A 26,619-nucleotide genomic window follows, 5' to 3' on the forward strand; every position below is an offset into this window, starting at 1 on the left:
TAAGGCACGGAGACACAATATATATATATAAAATATGAAATATTTTTTAGATAAATTCTAATAATATTTTTAATTATATAAATTATTTAAAAAAATTAATAAATAATAATATATATTATTTTTAAATTCATTTCAATAATATATATTAATAATAAAGTTGAATACGCTAATACGTTATGATATTTAAGTGTGTTCAATCGCATCTAATAAATTTTTTTTTTTAAGATTCAATTAAATGCAGAAGTCAAAAAACATATATATCATTTTATCTAAAATATGTCTAACATGTATGTAGACACTTTAATTTAAGGAGGTGTATGTCCGTACTTCTTAGCAAACTATGTACTTCTGTATGACTGTATTAATCTAATGATCCATTTTAATTTGCCCTTAAGCATCAATTTCATGCACTTACCCACAATTCAGTTTAAAATTTAGTTTTACCATTTCTATTCTAAAGCTTATGTTAATCATATACATATAGGCAATCCCAGATTTAAAAAACACCTCATGCAACGTAATTATTTCTGAACAGAATTATTTATCAGGATTTCAACGTAATAATATTTCATTTCCTATTATTTTATATAGTATCACGGTAAAAAAATGTCACACACACGTATAGAAATCAAACTTCGAGTATTAGCGAAAATCACTAATTCCTTGCATAATTAGATAAAGAGTAAAGTATTAAATTAGTTTCTTAAGTTTAAATGTAATTCTGTTTTGGTTTTTAAAATTTAAAATATTTTATTTAAATTTAAAAATTTTTTATCTAATTTTAATGTAATCTCACTATAAGATAAAAACAAAAATTTCCATGCAAATTCAATAAGCAAAAATATTAAGACTAATTGTGTCGCCCAAATCATTGAATAATCATAAAAGTAACATACAAAAGCCAAATTTATCTAAAATCAGAGAAGTAATCTATGAGTGACGGATCCAAAAAATTTTGGTAGTGGGGACAAAATTGTTAATGTTGCAAGTATGAGGAGTGTTGAAATTAGTCCCACATCAAAGAAAGCATGGAAGAGTGAGGAGTTTATAAGATGAGAGACCCATTAACTTGACACCTTAAGGTTTTGAGTTGTATGTGGTGTCTTCTCATTTTATGTTCTCTCGCTTGATTCCTCCCCGAATCTCCCCGATTGTCGAGAGCTCCCCATCCAACAAAAATTTATATAACTTAGTAATAATTTTTATAATAAAAATAATATATGTATATAAAAAATTAAATATTAAATTATCTATTAATCACTATATATTTGTGTATTTTTTTTGTGACTATCTGTGTATAAATATATGTATTGTTTAACTTATTTTTATTGTATATTTTATATTTTATATAGATAATTAATTTTTATGTACATATAGCATAATTATTGTTATGATTATATTTTGTTATTGTAAAATATGATTAGCCTTCAAAATATCTAATATATAAATTAAAACACTAAAATAGTAATTTAAATAATAATATATAATTTAAAATTTTATTATGTTAGGTTTTATATTTTTAAAAAATTAAGTAATTTTTTTCTTAACACTACCATCAAAATTTTTCTCTTTTCATATATATTAATAAACAATTATTTAGAAATTCACTTCCCAACACAATTAGAAACCGACTCTTATTGATATTCATAGTTAAAAAAGTTTTTTCAATTAATACAGTTGCTACGTAAAAATTAAAGCTAATTTAAAAAGAAGATAAATAATATTCTGTTAGTTAATTTTTAAAAAAGAACACTAATTTTGTTTAAATATGAGAATTGATCATTCTAACGAATATTTAATATAAAAATTTTAAATTGACGATTAAATACCAAAATTTGAGTAAAAAATTATTGTGGGGTCAAATTTAATATAGGAACAAATAAATATTATTATCATATATTACTAAAAAAAATTCCAAATTGTAGTGGGAGCGCTTACCCCATACCTCTATACTTAAAACCGTCCCTAATTATCTATCAAACTAATTTAAAACTTATCGGAGGTGAATTAATCAAATAATTTGTATTCAATGTTAAATATAAAGTATAACAATTGTTCTTGATAAAATTATTTTAATTTTAAAATTTAAACTGATTTTAGTATATATAAAATAAACAGTAATAAATAATATAGTTATTTATAATAAATATAATATTATATTACATTTTTTAGTTTTGATAAATTTGAATTATTTTAAAAAAAATATCTCTTTAGTTATTTTTAATTATCAGTAGCTTTTAAAAATTAGGAGCACAAATATCAAATACAAATTGAAAGTGAAAATGTTTTATCAAACCAGATCACACAGAAAAAGTGTGTGAAAAATGTGATTGCGACAAGTAATTATTGTATTTGTTAATTTTCTTTTTATGAAAATAAGTACTTTAAAATAAAAACAAAAAATATTATCTTTGACCATTCTTTTTCTTGTTTCCAACTCATTCAAAAATTGATTTCATTAGCAACAATTTAAAAACTAAACACTGATTATATTCTTGCCAATTACGCATATATTATTTTAATTGCCACTGATTTATAAAATCTACTATCAAATCAAACTTGCCAATTGTCCAAGGATCTGATGTCCATAATATACAAATTAATATTAATGAAATGGAAAAGTGAGATATTGCAATATTAAATGTATTGGTGAAATACATTTCATAAGTTTTAATTTATGACATTTTCAAAGAAAAACTGTTAAAGTTTATCTTTGAAAATAATTTTACATATTTATAGGTTTCTGGATACACTTAGAAAAATTGAAGGGCTGGGTTATTAAGACGAGTTCTTTCTTTCTTTCTTTTTTTTTATTTTGTGTGGTTCGGATTTGAGTTTATAATATTAGTGCCATTATGTTTTTAGGTTATTCTTACGGCATAATTTGGGTTGATCTAACCAATCTGAAGTAATTATATCGTGGGATATCAAGGTGCCTAATGTGTTTATGTATGTGTTTAATTGTTTATACTTTATATATTTCAATAGTTCTTTTAATTGACATTGCATAGAATAAGTAAATTTAAAATAATCAAAGTAAATAACAAATTCATTACACTTTCGTATATTAAGTTTATATATGTAAAGCCCAAAATTAAGGTCTCAGTTATTATTATTATTATTATGGAGCTCTCAAAATACATTTATTTTGACCTATTATTAATTATACTAGTGTATAAACCCGTGCTCAGCACGGGAAAATTTATAAAGGTAAGAAAAAAAATTTATATGCTTCGATACTTAAAACAAAAATATAAAATAATTATTATTTTAAGATATTTATAAAATTATTATCAAAATCAAAGTTTAACTTAAAAAAAAAAGTAATAATTATTTTATATATTTTAAAGTAAAATAATTATACACTGATACAGAATTTAAAATAAAATTAAAATATTTACATTAGAATACTATTTTTTTAAAGACTTCTCTATAAACAACATTGATAGTTGAATTTGCAGACATTCCTACGTGATTCATAAGTAAAACTTTTAAACCTCTCTTACTCTTAACTCTTGAAAGTGCCACATATAGTTGGCCATGTGTAAAAACTGGTCTGGGCAAGTACAATCCAACATGAGATAAAGTTTGTCCCTGAGACTTATTAATTGTCATGGCAAACGATACTATTATGGGAAACTGTCTTCGTTGGAATCTAACTGGGACGGTTTCATTTGTTGGTACCATATTCATTCTTGGAATCAAAGCAATATGACCAACATTGTTACCCGTTAAGACTTCACATTCTATGACATGATTTCCAAGTTTTCTAACTTGTAGCCTTGTACCATTACAAAGACCACTGGATTGGTCAATATTCCTGAGTAACATCACCGGAACACCAATCTTGAGTATTAATTTATGTGGAGGCAAACCAGAGCAATTTATGCTATTTAGTAATTCAGGACCATAGAGATCTAGTTGACTCTCCATATTCCCTTCATCCATACATATGGAATCCGAACTAAGATATAATTTTTCTCCTCCAGGAATGATAGCCATCAAATGGTTGTTGACCTCTTCAACGATGTCTAGTGTGGGAGCCAGTATAGTTCTTGCTTTGAAAAAATCCTTTGAGGACATGTTTTCCAGAATATTTGGATAAGAAAAATGAACTAACTCATCAAATGCCTGGTCCGAAGAAGGAATAACAATATCTCCTGGAAGACATATCTCAGATTCACCATCCATATTGTCACCTATTAAACCATCACCAACTTTCAATAACCACTCACCAAATTGCTCTGTCTCGTCTTGATCTGAAGCAGTCGTCCCTACAGAGAGTCTCATATTTTTTGTTAGTTTGAGCACCTGGCAAAACTTCCAAAGGTAAGACGAATTCACGGTTGAATGAACGATATCTTGTCTCGATCCTCGTGGAATGACAGGAAGAATTTGTCTAAAGTCTCCACCTAGTACAACCACTTTTCCTCCAAAGGGCAAATCTTTGCTATATGTTGGAGAACACCTCATGATGTCACCCAAGCATTTGTCAAGCGCTTCATAGCAGTACCTACTAACCATTGGGGCCTCATCCCAAATTATAAGTTTGGCTTTCAACAGTAACATTGCTTGAGGGGAACCAGGTTTGATGTTACATACAGAATCCTCAGTTATATTCAGCGGTATTTTGAACCTTGAGTGTGCCGTTCTTCCATTGGGAAGAAGTAAAGATGCAATACCACTCGAAGCAACGTTTAACACTATATCACCCCTTGAGCGAATCTCAGCAGACATAAGGTTCCAGAGAAATGTTTTTCCAGTACCTCCATGACCATACACAAAGAAAAAACCCCCTTCATCACAATACACAGCTGTAACAATTTTATTGAATGCATATCTCTGCTCAGGTGTTGCGATGGCTAACATGTCTGAGGCATTTTTCTTTAAATCATCCCTGTTAAAGTTTAGCTCTTCCCTTATAACCCTTTCGGTTAACAAAGAATTATCAACTTCAGTTGCTAAAGGCATAGGAGGATAGTCTTTCAAGGTTTTACCATAGGAATATAAGATCTTGTCTATATCCATTAAGCACAACTGCTTAATCTCATCATCTGACATTGTTAACTCTGCATATTATACGATACCATAAAAATTCAATCAAACTAAAAATGATCAATAAGGAAGAACTTTTATCGTTGTAATTAATAGAAACTCACCGCTCATGTTCATCACGGCTCTCTGTCGATACAAAATATCATCTGAGAGTTCATGCCAACATCTATCCCAAACATATTCTGGTCTTGAGATATTGTTGGATGTTAATAGAATGACAAATAACCTCCTAACATATGATCCTGAGGCCCATGAGCTTGCTTCCTTAATTGCATCAATGAATTCTTTGTCATCTTGCAAGAGTCCAAGGGCGAAGCATGCATCTCTATACGTAGCATAAATTGTTCCTCCAACTGTTCTTATATCTCGAAAACTCGTACATCCTCTTTGAGTATTCAAGAGAAGTCGTTGGTAATATTCTTCGGTATTTGCTGCAAAAAACTTAGTTAAAATCCCACTCTTAAGTTATTAAATGGATTAAGCTACGCTATTTTAATTATTATGTAGCTTCACATCCGCTTAAGAATAATTTTTCTAAAAAATATAGAAAAATAATAAATCGTATAATCTACAAATTATAACTGTTGGAAGTTATTTGAACATTTATTTTCTAGTGTAGATAAATTGAATAAAATGGACATGGGGTACAGGCTGTTAAGATTTTAAATTTAAATCCTTAAATAAGTAAGATCAAAATTGAATGTAAACTCGTCATTACCTGCAGGTACATGAGTCAACCTTCCAATTGCGAAGCCTTTCTTTCTAGGAAACCACTTTGAAGAATCGTCCTTCCAAACAAACTTGGTTGGAAACTCAGCATAAGTCAGACTTCGAGTATAAGGATATGACATGTTTGCTGCCATCCATCCCAAAAACATGGACTTATGAGATATTGCTTTTTCGACGATATCATTCACATTAGAAGTTTCACCATAAACCACAGGTTGCTCATCCTCCAAATGGAATGGAAGTCTAATCACAAATGGTTCTTTCTCTTGGATTTCGTATCCAAATAGACGCCAGACTGCCTCACATGCCGAAATATACCTACAATCGTAGTAATTCCTAATTTCGTCAACAACTTGTGTGGCTTCTGACGGATCACCAGCATTGTATAGAGTAGCTGTTACGCGGTCATTACCCTTGTGTACATACTTAAACAGATACTTAATAGAACTTGTTTGGCATGTGTATTCCACATTTATGTGGCACCCGAACTTGAGCAACAATTCTGGATTATACGGAACAATGAACTTATTGTCTAGTACACATTCCCTTTTCTTCACTGTTCGACCGTTATCAGTACGCCTATATTTGGGAAATCCGGCCTCATCAATGAGTGTTCGCTGTCTAAACTCTTTAGGATAGAACTTTGAACAGGATCCATTCTTCATGCAAGGTGAATTCTTGTTGTACAGACCACATGGACCATGTACCATGTAATTTTGAACAGCTCCATGTAGATTTGGCCTTTCATTTTCATCAGAAATCTCAGCTGTTATATGTTTGTCTATGTCATCTGGTGTTTGTGGCTTGAACTCGTTACTCATGAATAAAAGGATATGTGCATGCGGAAGCCCTCTCTTTTGAAACTCTACAGTGCAAACGTCTGAAAATTGAAAAAGACAAATGAGCAAAGCATTACAACATAGGATTTTAATAAAGCGTTGCATAAACACAGACTTACATCCCAAAATTTTGCCAAAGATTTTTCCCTCTTTGAGGTCATCTATCAAACCATCAAGCTTGATCTTGAAAATTCGACACAATATATCAGGACGGTCTTCTGCCTTCAATCCAATGGAAGTTACTTCCCTTCTTATCTCATCCCATTCAGGGTTACAGGTCATGGTGATAAAATAGCTAGGATATCCTGCATATCTGCAAATTGCAAATGCATTTTTACAATTATTCATCATATACCTAGGTCCACCGGTAAAAGTACTGGGAAGAATGATTCTTTTGCCAAGCCTTGCAGCATCTACATCCCCATTTATAAGACTTTCATGCAGACATTTGTATTTATCAACCCTCAACTGTGGTTGTTTACACCTAAAGAATTTTAACCTCTCTGATTCCACCATTGTGTAGGCATCTACCAGAAACTGTTGGAATAATCTCTTTGATCTCAGAATTAACGGAGATTCACCCGTCCTTTTCTGTAGTCGAAAAGCAAAGAATTGTCGCAAAGTGATTGTTTTGTTTTTCTTTGTAGGTCTAGCGGAGATAGAATCTGATGTTGCAATACCCAAACGAAATCCATCCTCCCCATACGGAAACAACAATGGATATTGCAAGGCTAAATAAGATGGATGAAAAACATCAATCCGCTGGAGCTTTCTAGATTGACTCTCTATAATAATATCTCTATCTTTGCTAAGTTGTTCGACATCGCCAACAATCAATGCAGCCACTTCAGATGCAGATGGCAAGTTGTATGTCCTGCCATCTGTAGTCCTTTTACTAATCAACTTAAGCTTTATGTTTGTGCAATTTTCCTGTTGGTACCTATCTCTTGCATAGCGAAAACTCTTTGCCAAACTATTATATCTGTCTAGCATATTTCTTAATATTGCCACAATTTCTCTATCCCGCTCATTTATAGCTTCATTGGAACTGCGAAAAAAAAAACAATAAAATTTATGTTATTTTCTCTCACAGATAAAAAATAACTAAAAAATTTGACTGGTTGCATGAAAATTACCGAAGTGTGCCTATTCGATTATCAATCTCATTCTCTGTGTCATAGATATATAGCTGGGCAAATGTTGGTCGCAAACTATCAGGAGGAAGTAAGCTACCAATGCTATGGTAGTTTTGACCCCCAAGCTTAAAATTGGAGGAGCAGTCCCATTGTTCACCCCACGGTCAATTTTCCAGCCATTGATGTAAAACAAAACATTGAATTAAATGTCCTTATATTTTTTAGAAAATGAATACTTCTTTGATCTCCTCCAGTATGAAGCTGAATGAGCTCATCAGGAGGCACAGAAAGTAGAGGAAGCTCGATCTTTCCTTCCATACAACATAATAAAAACTTTGGTTGGGGCGATTGTTTGGATTTAGCAAGCCTTTCTCCAGACCACATCCATGCTTTATAGTGTTGACATTGATAAATAGGATCTCCTATATCCCAGACATCTGCCGAATGAACTCTCTTTAGCTACTCAGTTGTCATACCGATACAATTTAGTCCATGATGTACACAAAGATGTAAATAAACATACAGATAAAAAATTTACATACCGTCTAAGGTTTTTGAGGACGGTATAAAATTATCTTCCATATCCACATCCAACATTGAATCATCATAACCATTCAAAACTACCATAAAAAAATTATAAAAATGCAAACATAATCACTTTGATGTATTACTAATAATTCATATCTCTTGCAAACTATAAACTTAAATTCTTGATATAATGAGAAATTACCTTCATCATCAACAAAAGAGTCAACACATTGGCTACTGTGTGTGTCAGCGCTTGGTGGATGCGTCTTAACAGTCGATAAATTTACATCTTCATAAAGTTGTGCCAAATTAATAGCCACCGAAGCAACAACAGAGGAAGATTGTCCTTTTTGCACCCCAATCATAGTAGAACTTCTTTACAAAAAAGTTCAATTTTATTCAAATAAACCATAGAAATTATAGGGAAAAAAGAATATAATAATGATGATTATCTTTTCTAAATTACCTTTCTGTTAGGCACGATCGGTGGGAACCGGAGTGTGATGGAAGTTGATTTTGTGGAACGACTTCAGTTAGATTATTGGTGGGTCCTTGTACACTGGAGTATGCTAGAATTGTAATAAATCTATGTATATAAATAATTTTCGATGAAGTATACTTTTTGTTAAATATTGGTGTATGAATCATTTGGCAATCAATAATTATACGTACTATTTGTTAACACGGACAGTGGAGTTCTTGTCAATGAGGGATCCGTCTGTAGAGTTAAAGATTTAGATCTTATCTCTGATGTAGAAGGTCTTACATAATTAGGAGGAGTATTTTCCTGTCCAAAAATTCCATGCGAGGCACAGTGTATACCATGCATAGATAGTTGCTTCCCTATGAATGAGTAATGAGAAATATATAGAAAATTTTCGTCATTAAACCGATATAAATTAAATTTAGATAAATATGAGTCAATTACAGTGAAAAAATGTCACCTTTATCCTCACTGGATTGTAAACTGAGAATATTAGATGAGGTACCAGTTTATCGACACACTGTTCTTTGACTTGTAGTAATATGATGCACATTTTTATGTACGTCAAAATTTGTATTATTGTTGTTCTTCGACATTGTTAAGTCAAAAAAAAATAAATGAAACACAAATAATAATTATTTGATTAACTAATCTCGTATTTGATTTTATATAACTTTAGTAGTATACTTTTGTAGTTAAAATTTTTTTTGTATTGGTTTAGTTTTATTGAATTATTTTTTAAATTATTAAACTAAATCAATGAGTATTCATATCATATTATTCAAAATATAACCAGTCATCAGTTAAAAATAAATACAATTCAATTTAAATAACAAATAAAACTCTAAATTTAAATATAATTTTAAAATTTCAATTTATTTAAATCGAGTTAAATAGATATACTCAAAAGCATCAAATTTTATATTTTCCCAATTAGTATAGAGTTTTATGTATTAATTTAGGATAAATAGTATATTTTAAATTATGATAGAGTATATTTTAAATAATATTAAATAATTAATTAACCTAAATAGTATATGAAGATTTGAAGATTGTATAGTTTTTATGTAATTTATAGCTTATTAAATATGAGTTTAAAAAATTTTATAAAGATGAATAGTTATTTATAGTTTTCAAATTACTAAACTAAAATATTTAAAAAATTATGTATAGTACAAACTACTTCGCTAATATTCTCAACAACGATAATAGTTTAAACTGTAATTCCCATAAAAAATAGAAATTAAAGAAGTTTTAGAAGAACACTTACCAGAAGCACAAAAGAAAGCAAACTCATTATCATCAAGTCTTTTTCGTTTTCTTGCCAAAATTATCTTTCGTCTTAACCTTGCAACCTTCGATTGTGTGATTGGAGTGTGATACATTATCGTTGTTAAGTCCCTTATCTACAATGTACTTCTTCCACAACAATGAGCTACGAATACAAATTTTCAAATTTTAATACTTATTTTGAAGTTGAATTTTAAATATCCATTAACTTACAATACTGATTATTTATTGATTAATTTATGAGGTATCAATTTTTACTTAAAAAATAAAAAACTTAATTTTTAAATATGTAAAAATATATTAACAGTGACTTTTAATTCACAAATTAATAATCTAATTAAAATGAATATATATATATATATATATATATATATATATATATATCCATTTTAATATTAAGCAAACTAATTTTTATATCATATATTATCAAATAATTAATTAAAAATATACACTCCTGCACGACAAATTTTAAATTTGAATTTAGAAGTGATCAATAAATCACATTTTTTAATCAACGTATAACAAAAAAATTAGTTAAAGACAAAATATTCAACATAGAATAATTTTAGTCATTTAAAATTTAAATCTTAAAAATTAGATTACATATTAAAAATTAAATACAACTTTGTGGTATGCTTCAATAATAATAATAATAATAATAATAATAATAATAATAATATAATACTTTTAAAAGGTGGTACTACATGTTCTCTGTGATATAATTTTTAAATTTATTTTATAAATAATAAAATAATTTTTTTGAATAATTACATTAAGTGAATAATAAAAATTAGTATCCAAATTAACAAATTTTAACCTATCTGATAAAAGAAAATGAAACTTACATAAAACATATAAAACTTACATAAAACATAGTGTATTGTGTAGTAACAATATTTTTAGAGAGTGTATAATAGTCTTTTTTTTCAAATATTTAACAATTAAGCTATATTATATTAATTCTTTTCAATTACTAAGCTAATAAGTTTATAACATGTGAACAGTAAAAAAAATAAAATTGTAAAGAAGTTGAACAAAATAAAATGAAAACACTAATCAATAGAAGACTAATCAACACTTAAAAAATTTATCTGAAATGAAAAAAATAAATAAAACTTACATAAAGATGTGGTGCAATGTGCAACAGTAATAACACCTTCAAAAAAATATCTAATAATCAAATATTGAATATGAAAGATTATATGTAATTGTAGAGTTCTTATATAGAGCTATTGTATTTTGGGCTGGGCTAAAATATTAATGTGTATATGTTATAAATTGTTGGAAAGAATCAAAGATATTATATTATTTTAAATCAATAGTTTTCTTTTTGAACGAAATAAAAGTTTCTATTTACGGAGTCATAAATATAATATAACATACTTTAATGAGTCACAGCAGCATACAACACCAACACCCTAACAATCACTCTCATTCAGGAATTACTCTCATTTAATAATATTTTTATTTGATAATTTAACGTTCAATGATTAACTAATAATAAATTAAAAGTACTTTTTATTACTGTTATTATTTTATTTCGAAAAAATCCATATACTAATTTTTATTTGCGAATTTTGAGTTTAGGTTGAAAAATTTAGAATATGATTAATATATATTGATCTCATGTCATGATTACTTAAAACTTGTGCCATCTTATTCGTGAACCACTCCAATTTCTAAATATTTTTCTGATCTCTAAACAACTTCATGAATTAAAATTTTTCTCTAAATCTTGATCTTAAAGGGGGGGAGGAGGGAGAGTGGAAGGTCACTATTGTCAAAGTAGAGACAACGTATCAACCCTCCCACATCAGCTAACTGTGTGTTACCAGAAAAAAGAAGAGAGTTTTTATCAATAGAGAGAAAAAAAATTTTTAAGTAATAATATAATTAGAATAATTCCATAAAATTATATAATTTATTTAATTAATCTTATTAAAAATCAAGAGAATTAAACATAAGTCACCTAATATAAAATTAATAGTTCAATATTAGAATCTTAAAATAATGCTACATGAGAATATAATCGAAAATTGAAATTTTATTATTCTTAAAATGGATACTGAAACCTTTTTATTTCATTATTTTAATTTTCATAAAAAAATTTTCATTAAGAATAAGTTGAAAATAGCATATAATAAATAAGTGACTATTAATTAGATTTAGAAGTCGGTAAAATTTCTATCCTTTGAGTTAATACTAAATTATAAAATTGAAAGAAAAAAAAGTGTTAAGTATACTGATATTTAGGAATCCATGATGAACATTAAAAACAAACAACACCAAGAAGCTTAAATTATTGTATCTTCTTTAAAATACGATTATTGATCCCCACGCAAATAATAATAACTTGAGGAGTAAAGTCGCTGAATGCCAATGACTATTGTTTGATATACAGGTCAATTAGACAATTACTTTCTTGTTCTTTTAGTCAATTATAGAAATAGCAGATATAATTATATAGTCAAAAAATATGTATTCTAAAAGTATTCAATAAATTTTAATAAAAAAAATAACATCTAAAATAATATATATATATATATATATATATATTATACGGTAACAATACCCATAATTATCTAATTATATATTAGAGTCATGTTTGACTTGTATCAAAAATAAAAAGAAAGTACTTTCAATGTCACAGGCATGTCCCAAAAAACATAGATAATTAAATAAAACAAAACAGCAATTATTTAATTTAAAATATTTTAAAATTTGAATAGTATCTGTTCTCTCAATAAACAATAGTCATAGCCAAGACTCCACCAAACCTTTAAAACATGCTCCTTTATCTCCATTACATGAAAAACCTCATGTTTCACAGCAGCTACTTTTTAATGGAAGGAGCACCAGACATGTTGAACTCATCCAACAGACGCTTCAAACAAAACAAAACAAAAAAGTATAATTAAGATTTTAACCAAAAAATAAATTCCAAAATATAAAAGAGGCTATATAAGTGAAGACTAAATGAATACCCTCACAACAGGTCTTTTAATAACAGACAAATTTTCCACGATTGGATCAGGTGACTCATCACAAACAGAACATTCATCTTCACCTCGAGGCTACATAAAAAACAACGAAAAAAATAAATAAACAGCATCTCATATTTGGCAAATTAAGTCTTAGTATACATAGTCTAAAAATCAACAAAAAATAAAGAAGAAATCATACATGCATAGGGTTAATAGGACCAGCACGGGGTACACCAGATTTTACCGGGCCTTGAGTGTCCCTCCACCTCGGTAAATTGGTAGTATCAGAACGTATCACCGATACATCATAAGAATCGCACCATCCAGTAGTTTCTACTTCGACCTTGAATAGAAACTCCTTATCAAGGAAAAAACTCATTAAAACCAGTAGGATCTTTGCTTGCTTTCCCTTTTTCCTACACCAAAAATTTTACATTTATATCGTTCTAAATAAACAAACATATCTTATTGACAATCATGATGTGTTCAACAAAAATTGGTTTCACGTACATTCAACTCTTTCACCATCTCAGTACAGGTTCGTCCGAATAGTGCTGCGACCTCCTTATCGAACACAACAAAGTTCGTTGTACCAGTACCATCAAAAACCAACAAATTCAACTTATACCTATTTTTTTTTTTTAAATTCAAAAACATCAATTAACACCTGGCCTATCACCCTTTAGTTACAACAAAATCATAAAAATGATATTCAACATAATTTAGATGCTCAAACACAATTTTTTTTAGATTTATCAGTTTTCTAGATTTTAGCCTAGCAAAGGAGACTTTGGTATAAAAGTGTTGTAGGTACATGAATTTTTTTCTGTGCACTCTATCTTTGTTTGCCAGCTTTTTTTTTGTGGCTAAACCAGATTTCTATCAACCAAAGCAGTTTTTGTTTTTAATAAATATTACTATTAAGCCAGATATTGCTAAATCATTAAAAATCAACATAATCAATTAGTTAACTATATTGCATTTTTATGAAAAGATTGCACAAATAAATCTAATTAGAGTAATACCTGTCAACCACATTATTCACATCCCTATTACAGCCATCGCAGAAGTATTCATCCGCATTAGCTTCTGCCTTCACGCTGCAAACACATGATTTATACCACCAACTTGGAACGGGTTCAACATCAAGAACAGTGGCCCGAACAACATAGAATCCAACCTATATAGGAACAGTTTGAAAGTTTTTTAAAAAAAATTAACCAAACGAAAAAAAGTAGTTTTATGTAAAGCACTCACATCCGCTGCAGCACGTAACTCCTTTATTGTCTTCCTCCCAATGGAATATAAAATTTCATCTTCATCAAGATATGCTGGTTTGCCAGAAACTACAGACAGGTACTGCGAGATCTCTCTATAGTACACACTACTTATCAATCACGATGCCACAAAAATACAGTCAATATGCACAACCATAAATAATTCACAATATTATTACAATACCTTTTTCGAAGCATCAAAGCCTCAGGAATATCTGGATTTATCAAGAGTCTAGTACCATACATAATGTTCTGCACAATATTGGTACCTATATATAACAATCATTGTTTAAATGAGTTGTACAATTATACATGACAGAAGAATTATCGAATGGAAGGTAACCAAAAGTGTACTTAGATTTAAAAAAATAACTATAACCTACCGTGAACCTAATTAATTATTAAAACTTTTTATTTTAGCAATGACATATAAAAAAAATATTCAATGCAAATATAAAATAATAAAAAGTATTATATAATAACAGAAATATAGTTTAAAATTATATATTGATTAATTAATTCTCGAGTAATTCAACATAGGATTTACAATCAACGAAGAAAAAAAAACTGCTGATACCTCGTTTATCCAATTTTAATAATAATAGTTTGTATCACTTCAACCAATTAAATTTTAGAAATTAAAAACAAAAAAGAGAATTTCCAATGATATTTAAAAAAATCTCTACTTATCTCAACAGTTTTTACTATATGAAAATATTGATGGCATAACCTTCCTTCTATTGACAACCTTTCATGAGCCACCCATTTTGCATCTCAATAATTAATAGAAATAGTTACAATAAGAATATAATCATTTGATAGTAATCAAATACTCACGTACCTCCAGTATTTTTTACTCTTGCAAATTGAAGAATAACTATTGGCAGTTGTTGATCGCCCGATGCTAGAAAATTCTTGATCCGGTCCACCATCTCTCCAAGAACAACAATATTAAGCTGTAAACTGTATAGGAATGCAAATTATTTAGAAAATAAAAGATTACTTATTTAAATATATTAAGTGGTGAGTAAGGATTGTTGGAAAAAACGCACCCGTCATTCTCAATACGAATGACCATCATGTTAATAAGTTTGCCATCGTTCATGTATTTTCTCTCACCCTCTACGCCGGCCATAACTCCAGCAACGTCTTAAATAAATATCAAATAGAAAAATGTGCCCAAATCACACCTTTTAGTGATATTTTGTCATAATGAAAAAAATCAACTTGTGTACTTGCCATAAATTATACACTTACCAACCAAAAAAGGATGATGAGGAGAGTATCCCATAATTTCCCTAAAAGGGACCAACTTAATACCATATAATGGTATTGCATCACAGAAAGAGGGTAAGACAGTAGTTCTATCTTGAAAAAATAACCGAAATTGATGCGATGTTGTGCGATACAACCCACAGTTGTTGTTAACTCCAAAGTATGTAAAAACATACACAGTTCCTTCCGATATCAATGACTCGAACACAGATATCAGATCCTCACCTACAGAAGCATGCATAGTTGTTCCCTATTTTATTCACTTTCTACACCCAGTACCAATAAACTCCAACTAAATAAACAAACAAAATTTATATAAAAATTTTCTTTCAATATTTATAACTGAATAAATTAAAAATATGATTTAAATCTAGAATATTAAGTATTAAACATTAATAACAGATTTATATGCAACCAAAGGAAGAATATACACATAATGGATTCAAATGTTTAATACTTTAATATATACTATCGTTATATTTTAAACATATATTTAACTATATATTGAAAATAATTAGAATATTTAATTTTAACTGTATATCTAATTAGAACATTTTAAAAAGTTTGCTAAAAGTCTCTCAAAATTCCCTCTTTATTGGCCAAATATCCCTCCCTCCATTCTCAATTTAAATGATTCTCTTTTCCATTATAGTTCCTCATGGCCGACAGTGAAACCTTTTGAATCTTTTTCTTTTTCCTGGTGTACATTTTTTACAAAAAGAAGAGTTAGTTTTATATTTTGCACCTAGATTGTGTTCTTTTCTATATATATATGCGTGCTAGTCACACTTATTGAAAGACTTGGTATTTGGATTGAATTATTTTCATTTAAATTGACTCTTAATGAGGACATATACTAAATTACCTAAAAAATTGATGAAATAAAATACAACAAAATAGAAGGCAAAGATTAATTTTTCTGATACATGTAAGTCGCAAGCAAGATGGGGATCTCATTGTGACATGACTTCATCATATTGAAGATAAAGTTGCTTCATATATATTAAAAATAAAAATATAGAATACTGTTAATAAATAGTTATGGCCTAGAATATGATTAATATATATCGGTCCCATGTCATGATTGCTTAAAACTTGTGCTATCTTTTTCGTGAACCACTTCTATTTCTGAATATTTTTCTGATCTCTAAACAACTTCATGAATCAAAATTTTTCTCTAAATCTCGATTTTAAGGGGGGGAGGAGGGAGAGTGGAGGGTCACTGTTGTCAAAGTAGAGACAACAACAGCAACTCTCCCACATCATCTAACTGTGTGTTACCAGGAGAAAGAAGAGAGTTTTTATCAACAAAGAGAAAAAAAATTTTAAGTAATAATATAATTGGAATAATTTCACAAAATTATATAATTTATTTAATTAATTTTATTAAAAATCAAGACAATTAAACATAAGTCACCTTTAATAAAATTAATAGTTCACTATTAGAATCTTAAAATAATGCTACATGAGAATATAATTGAATATTGAAAATTTATCATTCTTAAATTGATAATGAAACCTTTTTATTTGATTATTTTATTTTTCATAAAAAAATTTTCATTAAGAATAAGTTGAAAATAGCATATAATAAATAAGTGATTCTATTAATTAGAAGTTGGTAAAATCGCTATCCTTCGAGTTAATACTAAATTATAAAATTGGAAGAAAAAAAAATGTTAAGTGTACTGGTATTTTGGAATCCATGTTAAACATTTAAAAAAAAAAACACCACCAAGAAGCTTAAATTATTGTATCTTTTTTAAAATACGATGATTGATCCCCACCCAAATAATAATAACTTGAGGAGTAAGGTCGCTGAACGCCAATGACTATTGTTTGATATACAGGTCAATTAGTCAATTACTTTCTTGTTCTTTTAGTCAATTACAAAAATAGCAGATATAATCATATAGTCAAAAAATCTGTATTCTAAAAGTATTCAATAAATTCTAATAAAAAAACATCTAAAATATATATATATATATATATATATATATATATATATATATATATATATATATATATTATACGCTAACAATACCCATAATTACTAATTATATATTAGAGTCATGTTTGACTTGTATCAAAATAAAAAGAAAGTACTTTCAATGTCATTAGCATGTACCAAAAAACATAGATAATTAAATAAAACAAAACAGAGCCAATAACAAATTGAAGAAAAATTTTATTAAATAATACAATTTTTTTTAGTTCTATACCTATAACAAAAAATGACGCATCAGCCAATTCAAATGAAATACACTAAATATAAACATATTATATAATACAATCATATTGATAAATTATTTTGGCTTATAAAATTATATTTCCTTAATAAAATTCTTTAATGCAGAATTTAAACCAAAATAAGACACATTAATTTTTAAAGCATTATTTAATTGTTATAGGACATTATAAGGATAATAATTAAAATTATATAAATTTTCTTATGAAACAAAATTTAAATGAAACAATATTTAACAGAGTTAAAATTTAAATCTTTTTTTACTGTAAAATATTCTTTTATAAAAAATTTTCTTGCTTTTCTTGCAAGGAAATATACAATGGGTTTTATTCTTGTTCAGTTTTTAATTGAATGGTCACAACAAAACCATAAAACTGTTGAGATTGAAATTGTAATAATTATGAGAGTGAGGAACATACAAATGTAGGAATATATGTATAAAAATAGAGAAATAATTGTGTGGATAAATAAATTAGAAGTACCTGCTCATCCATCAACACCATTTCAATAGAACTACTGGATTTGGGGTCTTTGAATTTTGGTAAAGACCAGAGTCTAAGTATTCTGACATGAATCTTCCAGCTCTCTTTTGGCGGTGCAATCACCTCTAACAAATCATATTGTCTATCCATTTTTTCTCTAGATAAAAAAATTAGAGCAAGCCGTAAATTATAGCAAGTATGTGTGATAACAGTATAAGACCATACTTCCTAGGCTTTTATAGCAACTAAGAAGAGGTATATTTTTGGATAAATCACTTTAAAATTAGACTGCATCCAAAATCATATTTCTTCCATAATCCAAAAGAAGAAAAAATCTGTCTTGATAATTTAAAAAAAAAAGATTTGAATTGAAAATACAGCTCTTATTCTATATCATAAATACTGTCAATTAAAAGTAAATTGAGTAAAAAAAGATATGAAAATAACAGCTGAATTCATGTCTTCCTTTAAGAAAAAAAAAATATATATATATACGTATATAATAATACCCATAATATATGTATCAGAAAAATCAATAATATATACGTGTACAGTAATACACATAATATATGTATCAGAAGAAAGATATTGTATTATTTTATTTCGAAAAAAATCTCATCATTTTATTATTGTTTTCTAAATCATGTATCGTACTTAGCAAATTTAAGATAATTTTATCCAAATCATATGTCTTTTTTATGAGCTTAAATTATTAGAAAAAATAATTTTATAACATAGTATCATATTTTCTTTAATTTAAAATTTGAGGTATTGATTTTTATTGACTCCAAAAAAAATATTGCAACATAAGACAAATAAAAAAAATATATATAAGATTTAGACAAAATAAAAAAAATTACGTGAAAAGACGTATTAAAAGAGGGATCAATTGTATGATAAATTTAATTATATATGGATCGCATGCAATTTGGGATTAGGTTTTAAATTACATATATTAATGAATTAGTTCAGAGACTTACCATGATTACAACCAAGGTTCTGAGAACAGGGAAAGGACCCAAGAAAGGATCCATCGGGAAGCTGTTGTTAGGACTGGGCATGTTTGTGTGCAAGTGTTTCAAGTTATTGGTTTTTTTTCTCTATAATCTAAAACACAAAACATACAACGGTGAGCTGAATAATCAAATAATAATCTACAAATTTCACAAAAACACAAAGCAGCAGCAGTACAACAGATCTAGAACCCCAAAATCAAATAATCATTCAACAAAACAAAATCCTATAATCATTAAATAATTTGTTGATTTTAGAACAGAGATCCAGAGAATAAAATGAAAATCGAAGAATAGGTGCACACCAAAGCCACTGACCTTCGAGATAATGACGCCGAGACGACGGCGACAAGACGACCGCGAGCAGCAAGAAGAATCCGACGGAGAATGGGCGCCGAGTGATGAAGAAGACATCAAATAGGGGATCTGAATTGGAAAAACACCGACAGTACAAAGAGAAACTCTTCGGACAGCCACGGACGGCGGCAACCGGTCACTCCGTTCGGTGGCGGTGGAGGCTAGCTAGGGTTTTCTCTTCTTGTTATCTTTAAATGAAAGAATGAATAAAGGCAACAAAAGAGAGGAGGGAAGACCAACATGCAGTAAGTGTTATTCCCTTTTCGTTTTCTTTTGTTTTATTTATCTATTCTAATTTATAAAAGTAACAAAAGAGAGGAGGGAGTAAGTGTTATCCCCTTTTCGTTTTCTTTTGTTTTATTTATCTATTCTAATTTATAAAAGTAACAAAAGAGAGGAGGGAGACCCGCTAACGTGTTCTTGTTTTCTTTTGTTTTTTTTATTTATTCTAATTCCCTTTCTGTTTTCTTTATTTATTTTAATTCCCTTTTTATTTTCTTTTGTTTTCTCTATTCATTCTAATTTATAAAGAGTATAATTGTGATTGATCAGATTCTCTATACTTATTGTGATAAACGAAAAAATTGATTAAAAAAAGTTTTTATTTCTGTTCATTGAATAAATTTTGTCTATTTTAAAATAATTGTTATTTTAATTTTAACTTTTAGATTCATTAAAAAATTAAAATATGCATTTTAAATTAAAATAAAAGCCATACCTATTTTAAAACTGAAGAAGTATATGATAATGATAATAATAATGATGCTGAATGAGCAAATAATTTCAGTAATGCATGATTTATTCCCAAGTTCTCAAAGTAGTAATCATATCCATGTGAGAGAGGGGATTCCAATGCAAGGTTCAAGATATTCCAAGACCAAACATGCTGTGCATAGTTGAATTTCACTCAACTCTCCTTGCAATTGCCAACATATTATCACCACCACCAATATTACACTTATTTCTTCAACGGGCTTTCATTTTTTTATAAATTATTCAAATACTAATAATAATAATAACAGTTTATTAAAAGAAAACACACTCAAAATCTTGGATTAAATAAACAAATATAAGAAACAACTCTTGTATCAAGTTATAAGAGATAAATTAATGTCTAACACAAAAACTTTGAAAAATAAACTACTCATATATTGTAGATCCTAATAACTCTCAAACAACCATAGTTCATTCAAATAATAGTTTAAATAAATTATTCTCCTATATTTTAAATCGAACTGTGTAAAGGCATGTTGATTTAGTCCTCCACCACAACCCACTTCCCTTTCTTAGATTTGGATGAAACTGACTCCTCTCCAATCTCTTCATTATGTTTCTTAGCTCCGAGAATCTTAGAATTATGTTTCTCATCAACTGCAGGTGATGGAGTTGGCTCACTCTCACAAGCCTGGGATATGCCATCATGTACCAATAAATATAAGAATAATAATATTTTAGTTACTATGTAAAAATTAATAACATCACTGTAACAATTTAAATTGGAAATCATTTGACACAAACCTTAGAAGTGTTGTATGGACCAGTAGACAAACTCAATAGTTCAGAATTTTCATGGGACAAAAGGCCCTACAAAACAATTGATCCAATAAAAAGACATCACCAAAATCTGGTTGCTCTGTTTTTCTAATACAGAAACAAAAGAAAAAGTTATTAGACAGAGGGAATTACAGTGTCAGGATTGTATTTATCAAGGAAGGCAGAGACCAGAGAATTCTCATTAGTCATTCTCAGCACATGAATCACATATGGTTCATAAGAGTTCAGATTCCTCATCTTGAGTTGCACTTTGAAGATGAACTTAATATCCCTAAGCTTATGAATCTCTTCGGGACAGGAATTTTTCTCAACACCCTTCACAGTTAGGGAAAAAAAACTTCATTCATGCTCTCATAAGTAATAAAAATTAAGGTATAGTCCAGACTATTAACACAAAAAAATGAATATGACATCAAACCTTAGTCACACAAGACTGCCTAAGGTCCTTAGCAGAAACTCCAAGAAACTTTGCAGCTTCTCCATCGAACAAAACAAAAGAGGCAGCATCGGTGTGGTCTATCACCCTTACGTGGATGATGTACCTATTATTCACCAAAAAATATATAGTCCAAGAATAACACACTACATAAATCTTACCAATAATCAGTGTCTATACTATGCTATTACTGAATTGGATGCAAATAATTTTTTAATGGCTTACCAAAGAGTCTCCATCCCACAAGGAAGAATAAAATGTATCAAATGGAATTAAAAAAATCTAAAAGCAAGTGACCCCGTGAACAAATCAAAGCTAAATAAACCAGTAGCCAATAAATTTTTTATATTTCCCTTGTGAATCAGAATCCAAAAACACAGAAATAGCAAGCCACGAAAGTAACTTTGCAATGTGATTTCAATAATAGTTAATCTAAATCTCCAACCCCACATTCACAGAATTATCACCGACTGGCTATAACAAAAGCAAAAATTATGAGCAGTGCCTTTTAATTAAAAAAAAATTACTAATCAAGTAGAATTTTACAACATGTAATCAAGAAAAAAATAAGAATAATGAACAGTGTGAAACTTCACATCAAACTCAAAAACAACACATAAGATTCCATATTCGATCTGGAAACTCAGAAAGGGGAATTATCCAAGAGTCTCCATCCCACAAGCGAGAATAGTTTAAAATAATCCTTATTATATATAATTCATAAAAAATGTTATAAAAATACCTATTTGAATAATAATAATTTAATAGTGTCTGAGCAAATAATACAAATGCATAGATTACACCATTATCTTCGAGGACAAAGAGTATATAATGTGTGAATGTTAAAGAAGTATCGTGAGTCATACCTTGGCTCATAGAACCCGTAGTCTCTAATGCAATTGGGACAGAAATATTTTTTATCAAGTTCCCTCAAGCCACGACGACACTTCTTACATCCTTTGTACCACCAACCAAATTCAGTCTCAACTTCTTTAATCGTCCTGGCTGTAACAAATACAGCATCCTAAAATCAATGGATAGGAGGGTACAACACAACAATTGAGATTATGATCCAACAAACATTGGAACTAATACAATAAAAAAATACAATAAAAAAAGGAAGACTAATAAAGAAAGAATTTTACCTGATTATGCTCCTTTATATCTGCAATTGTTTTGTAGACTGACAGACGCAAAAAATCCTCCTCATCTGAAACAGGTTGACCACAGACCAGCGGCATTATGCCTTGTCCATCAACAGGATCCAATTTGTTCACCCTTGCATTTTTAAATGAGAAATTATGAAATTTGTCAATAGTTTAATAATCAAAAGCATTGTATAAATAATCTGCTGACCACAATACTGATCTATATACTGTACCTCGCAAAGAAATCCCTGGCAGCTGGAAACTCAACATTGATAAACAGTTTCGAATTGTAGTTTGTGTTAGATACACCCATGACCCCTACAAAAGACATAACAAAACAAAGAAAATACCATAAGCATATGATGACAGAAAACATGCATTCAAATACCAGTAAAATAAACAAATAAACAAACCACTATAAAATTTCATCTTGCCCATTTGGAGAATAACCACATAGGTAAGAGACGGGTGTTCCTCTAGATATTTGAGCAATTCAAAAGCAAAAGACTGCCACAACGTTACTCTTAATTTCTGTCCACCCCTATAAAAAATAGCAATTCTTGTAGATTAAAGAGAGACACAAAATTCCAAAATAAGATTTTAAAACAAAAGTCACTATCAAAAAGATATTAAGCATTACTCAAGATCATCAAGTTCTATGGTGATATAACTTGACGGCTTCCCGTCCCGTGTGAATTCGACCAAGTTACCCTTAGAAGCAAGCTGACCTATCACATCTACAAAATAAAGGCACCAATCTATTGATTAACAAAACTCTATATGCCCAAATTTTTCTCTTTGGAATCAACACATTTTATTCATGTTGAAATCAGACCCCTTAAATTCTCTTAAAAATAAAAATATAAAAAACTATTAATAAATAGTTAGGGCCTAGAAATCAAAGTTTCCGAAAAAACAAAATTATAGGACATTATAAAGATAATACACAAGATTATATAAATATTTTTATTAAACAAAATTCAAATGAAACAATATTTAACTGAGTTAGAAATTATATTATTTCTTAATATAAAATTACAGCAAGGGAATATTTGTTACAGGAAGGGAATAATAAAAAAATTCTTCCTTAATATAATATCTCAATGAAACAAATTTTAGATTAATATTATATGAATCTACAATAGTTGAGACTTGAGAGGAATAGCAACAACCATCAATTGAATCCATATCTGTCCACTATATGCTCATAATAAAAAAAGACAGCAAAGGATACAAAAATTAGACTTTAAAGAATTAAACAACACATGCATCATAGATTAATCTAACAAAGTACTTACCAACTAAATAACCATCTTCTTTAGACTCTGATTGTATTGTTTTGAACGGAACAAAATTAAATCCGTTCAATGGAAATGAAGAATCTTGTACCGGACGCACAATCGTGTCCCTCTTGAAATGGATCCTAAATTCGTGTCTAGTAGGCTTGAACTTGATGGTATTTAAAGCAACTCCAAAATTAGTGACCACGTACACGTTGCCCTCAGCGAGTAAGCCCTCAGCGAGTAAGCCCTCGAAAATAGGAACAAATATGTCTTTTACAGTGCATTGAATTGTATCTCCCTGAATGCATTAATTTTATAGAGTCATAGATAAATAAGGTTTATTGCTCAGTCATTACCAAAATAAATCTAAAATGAAAAGAGAAAATTTTACCTCTTCATCAAGGACAACCATCTCAATAGGTGCCTTCATCCCAGATCTTGCAAATTGAGAAACGGTCCAAAGTCTAATGACACGTACTTTGAGCTTCCACACCTTATGCGCTGGACCAGCATTGATACACTTGATGAGATCATACCTAAAAATCAAAGACCTCATATTTAGTGAAAGATAAAAAAAAAACTTATTGTGAAACAATCCACATGGCACATGAACTCACCTAGCTACCATTGCTACCTGCCACTACAAAATTACTCAAATAAACTGAATTTCAGTGTAGATAAAGAACAAATGTGGTGATCACCTATGCCAAATTTATAGAGAGTCACAGCACTGTTCAGCCCCAATATTGGTAAGGATTGCAAGAATCTTTATATTCCTATCAAAATCCAGCTAAAAAAAAGGGAAAGTGTTTAGACTATTCAGGATTAAAGAATCTGAATCATATCAATAAAATCAATAAATCAATAAATCAATAAATAAAATAAAATTCAAAATTAGGTTAGAAATCAACGGCCAACATTTACTGTGTTCCATTTACATGGCAAACTGGAGTTTAATTCTGAAAAATCAAAATAAGAAGCAATATATGCTGAAGAGGAAATCACCATATTTACATATATTAGTAATGTAAAAATGAATTTTCTACTTAATATACTAAAATTGAATAAGTAATGTGAAAATGAATTTTTTTAAATTATATTAAGTAGAAAATTCCGAAAAAAATATATTAGTAATGTAAAAATGAATTTTTTTAAAATGAATTTTTTATTTAAAATTAATTTGGCTTATTAACCTAAACAAAATTTTTTTAATCAAACTTAGATTTATTTTTTTTTGTTAATCTTAACTATATGTATTCCTACATATTAATAATAAATTTAAAAATAAAATAATTATATTTATAAATTTTATTTTAATATAAATACTAATATATTTCTTTATTAAAATTTGTTGCCTCTTCAAATATTTTTTTTAAGTTCCGTCTGTACTCCCACGTACTCTCATTTTTTATTAAATTAATTTATATTTGATGTAGAAAATCTGGAATCATAAGCTATTTTAATTTCAAGAGGTACAGACTAAAGGCGTTATGAGAATTAAATTTGGTATTTAGCACCAATTTTTTGTTTCCTGATCTGATATAATTCCCAAAAGGTTTGTTATCAGTACCTTCCATATATGACCAAAGATTGTGTTGAGAGGATAGTATCATATTTTCTATAATTTAAAATCTAAAGAATTAATTTTTATTGACTCGAAAAAAAATATTGCAACATAAGACAAATAAAAAAAATATATAAGATTTAGACAAAAAAAAATTACGTGAAAAGATGTATCAAAAATAGGATCAATTGTATGATAAAATTAATTACATATGGGTCGCATGCAATTTGGGATTAGGGTTTTAAATTACATACATTAATTAAATAGTTTAGAGACTTACCATGATTACAGCCAACGTTCTGAGAACAGGGGAAGGACCCAACCAAGAATTCATTAGGAAGCTGCTGTTAGGACTGGGCATATTTGTGTGCAAGTGTTCCAAGTAATTGGTTTTTTTTGTTCCGTGTAATCTAAAACACAAAACACAAAACACACAAAGCAGCATCAGTACAACAGAGCCAGAACTCATAAATCAAATAATCGTTCAAAGATTTCAGCAAAACACAAAACCCTGTAATAATCATTCAATAAATTGTTGATTTCAGAACAGCAATTCAGAGAATAAAATGAAAATTGAAGAACAGGCACACCAAAGCCACTGACCTTCGAGATAATGACGCCGAGACGACGGCGACAAGACGACCACGAGCAGCAGGAAGAATCCGACGGAGGATGGGCGCCGAGGGATGAAGAAGACATCAAATAGGGGATCTGACATGGAAAACACCGACAGTACAAAGAAAGACTCCTCGGACAGCCACGGACGGCGGCAACCGGTCACTCCGTTCGGCGGCGGTGGAGGCTAGCTAGGGTTTTTCCTTTTTGTTTTCTTTGAATGAAGAAATGACTGAAAGTAAGAAAAGAGAAGAGGGAGACCAGCAATCAGTAACGCACTAACGCGTTATTCCTCCCCTCCCCCCGAAACGATACCGCATTAGGC

General features: G+C 29.1%; 3 protein-coding genes across 5 annotated transcripts; all 3 read right to left on the reverse strand.

The window, feature by feature from the left end:
* Positions 1 to 3,402: 3,402 nt before the first annotated feature.
* LOC130963476 (uncharacterized) lies at positions 3,403 to 8,652 on the reverse strand. The gene is made up of 9 exons (XM_057889588.1): positions 8,490 to 8,652; positions 8,302 to 8,379; positions 7,760 to 7,793; positions 6,979 to 7,671; positions 6,743 to 6,936; positions 5,774 to 6,664; positions 5,160 to 5,486; positions 4,248 to 5,069; positions 3,403 to 4,187 (listed from the first exon to the last, which is right to left on the reverse strand). Exons 1-9 carry the CDS (start codon positions 8,650 to 8,652, stop codon positions 3,403 to 3,405), a joined length of 3,987 nt encoding a protein of 1,328 aa, XP_057745571.1.
* A 5,402-nt stretch (positions 8,653 to 14,054) lies between these two features.
* On the reverse strand, positions 14,055 to 15,838 carry LOC130963477 (uncharacterized). The gene is made up of 6 exons (XM_057889589.1): positions 15,580 to 15,838; positions 15,375 to 15,471; positions 15,164 to 15,285; positions 14,507 to 14,591; positions 14,303 to 14,429; positions 14,055 to 14,225 (listed from the first exon to the last, which is right to left on the reverse strand). Exons 1-6 carry the CDS (start codon positions 15,836 to 15,838, stop codon positions 14,055 to 14,057), a joined length of 861 nt encoding a protein of 286 aa, XP_057745572.1.
* Positions 15,839 to 20,749: 4,911 nt separating this feature from the next.
* Positions 20,750 to 26,578, reverse strand: LOC130960256 (replication protein A 70 kDa DNA-binding subunit E-like). Of its 3 annotated transcripts, none has more exons than XM_057885624.1 (14): positions 26,283 to 26,578; positions 25,960 to 26,089; positions 24,733 to 24,816; positions 24,507 to 24,651; positions 24,131 to 24,413; positions 23,473 to 23,569; positions 23,246 to 23,373; positions 23,066 to 23,150; positions 22,830 to 22,962; positions 22,551 to 22,708; positions 21,667 to 21,790; positions 21,381 to 21,563; positions 21,213 to 21,278; positions 20,750 to 21,099 (listed from the first exon to the last, which is right to left on the reverse strand). In XM_057885624.1, the coding sequence occupies exons 3-14, from the start codon at positions 24,741 to 24,743 to the stop codon at positions 20,950 to 20,952; spliced, it is 1,563 nt and encodes a 520-aa protein (XP_057741607.1). In that variant the 5' UTR covers positions 24,744 to 24,816; positions 25,960 to 26,089; positions 26,283 to 26,578; the 3' UTR covers positions 20,750 to 20,949. The 3 variants fall into 3 exon arrangements, with proteins under 3 accessions (XP_057741607.1, XP_057741608.1, XP_057741606.1); XM_057885625.1 differs by lacking the exon at positions 24,733 to 24,816 and adding an exon at positions 24,817 to 24,905; XM_057885623.1 differs by having other exon boundaries at positions 24,733 to 24,905.
* Between the last annotated feature and the right edge of the window lie 41 nt (positions 26,579 to 26,619).

This window comes from Arachis stenosperma, chromosome 2 (genome assembly GCF_014773155.1).
Source record: "Arachis stenosperma cultivar V10309 chromosome 2, arast.V10309.gnm1.PFL2, whole genome shotgun sequence".
NCBI lineage: Eukaryota > Viridiplantae > Streptophyta > Magnoliopsida > Fabales > Fabaceae > Arachis > Arachis stenosperma.

Bases quoted from the DNA above. Each gene is read 5' to 3' on its own strand.
- LOC130960256 (XM_057885624.1), bottom strand. The intron at 22,709-22,829 runs GTAAAATTCTTT...CATTGATTTTAG, and splicing joins ATATAAAGGAGCATAATCAG to GATGCTGTATTTGTTACAGC. The intron at 21,279-21,380 runs GTAATTCCCTCT...ATTGTTTTGTAG, and splicing joins ATAAATACAATCCTGACACT to GGCCTTTTGTCCCATGAAAA.
- LOC130963477 (XM_057889589.1), bottom strand. From the start codon at position 15,838: ATGCATGCTTCTGTAGGTGAGGATCTGATATCTGTGTTCGAGTCATTG. The intron at 15,472-15,579 runs GTAAGTGTATAA...TATTTATTTAAG, and splicing joins TCATCATCCTTTTTTGGTTG to ACGTTGCTGGAGTTATGGCC. The intron at 15,286-15,374 runs GTGCGTTTTTTC...ATTCCTATACAG, and splicing joins ATTCGTATTGAGAATGACGG to TTTACAGCTTAATATTGTTG.
- LOC130963476 (XM_057889588.1), bottom strand. From the start codon at position 8,652: ATGATTGGGGTGCAAAAAGGACAATCTTCCTCTGTTGTTGCTTCGGTG. The intron at 7,794-8,301 runs GTATGTAAATTT...TCTATGACACAG, and splicing joins GTCCTCAAAAACCTTAGACG to AGAATGAGATTGATAATCGA. The intron at 5,487-5,773 runs GTAATGACGAGT...AGTTTTTTGCAG, and splicing joins GTTGACTCATGTACCTGCAG to CAAATACCGAAGAATATTAC.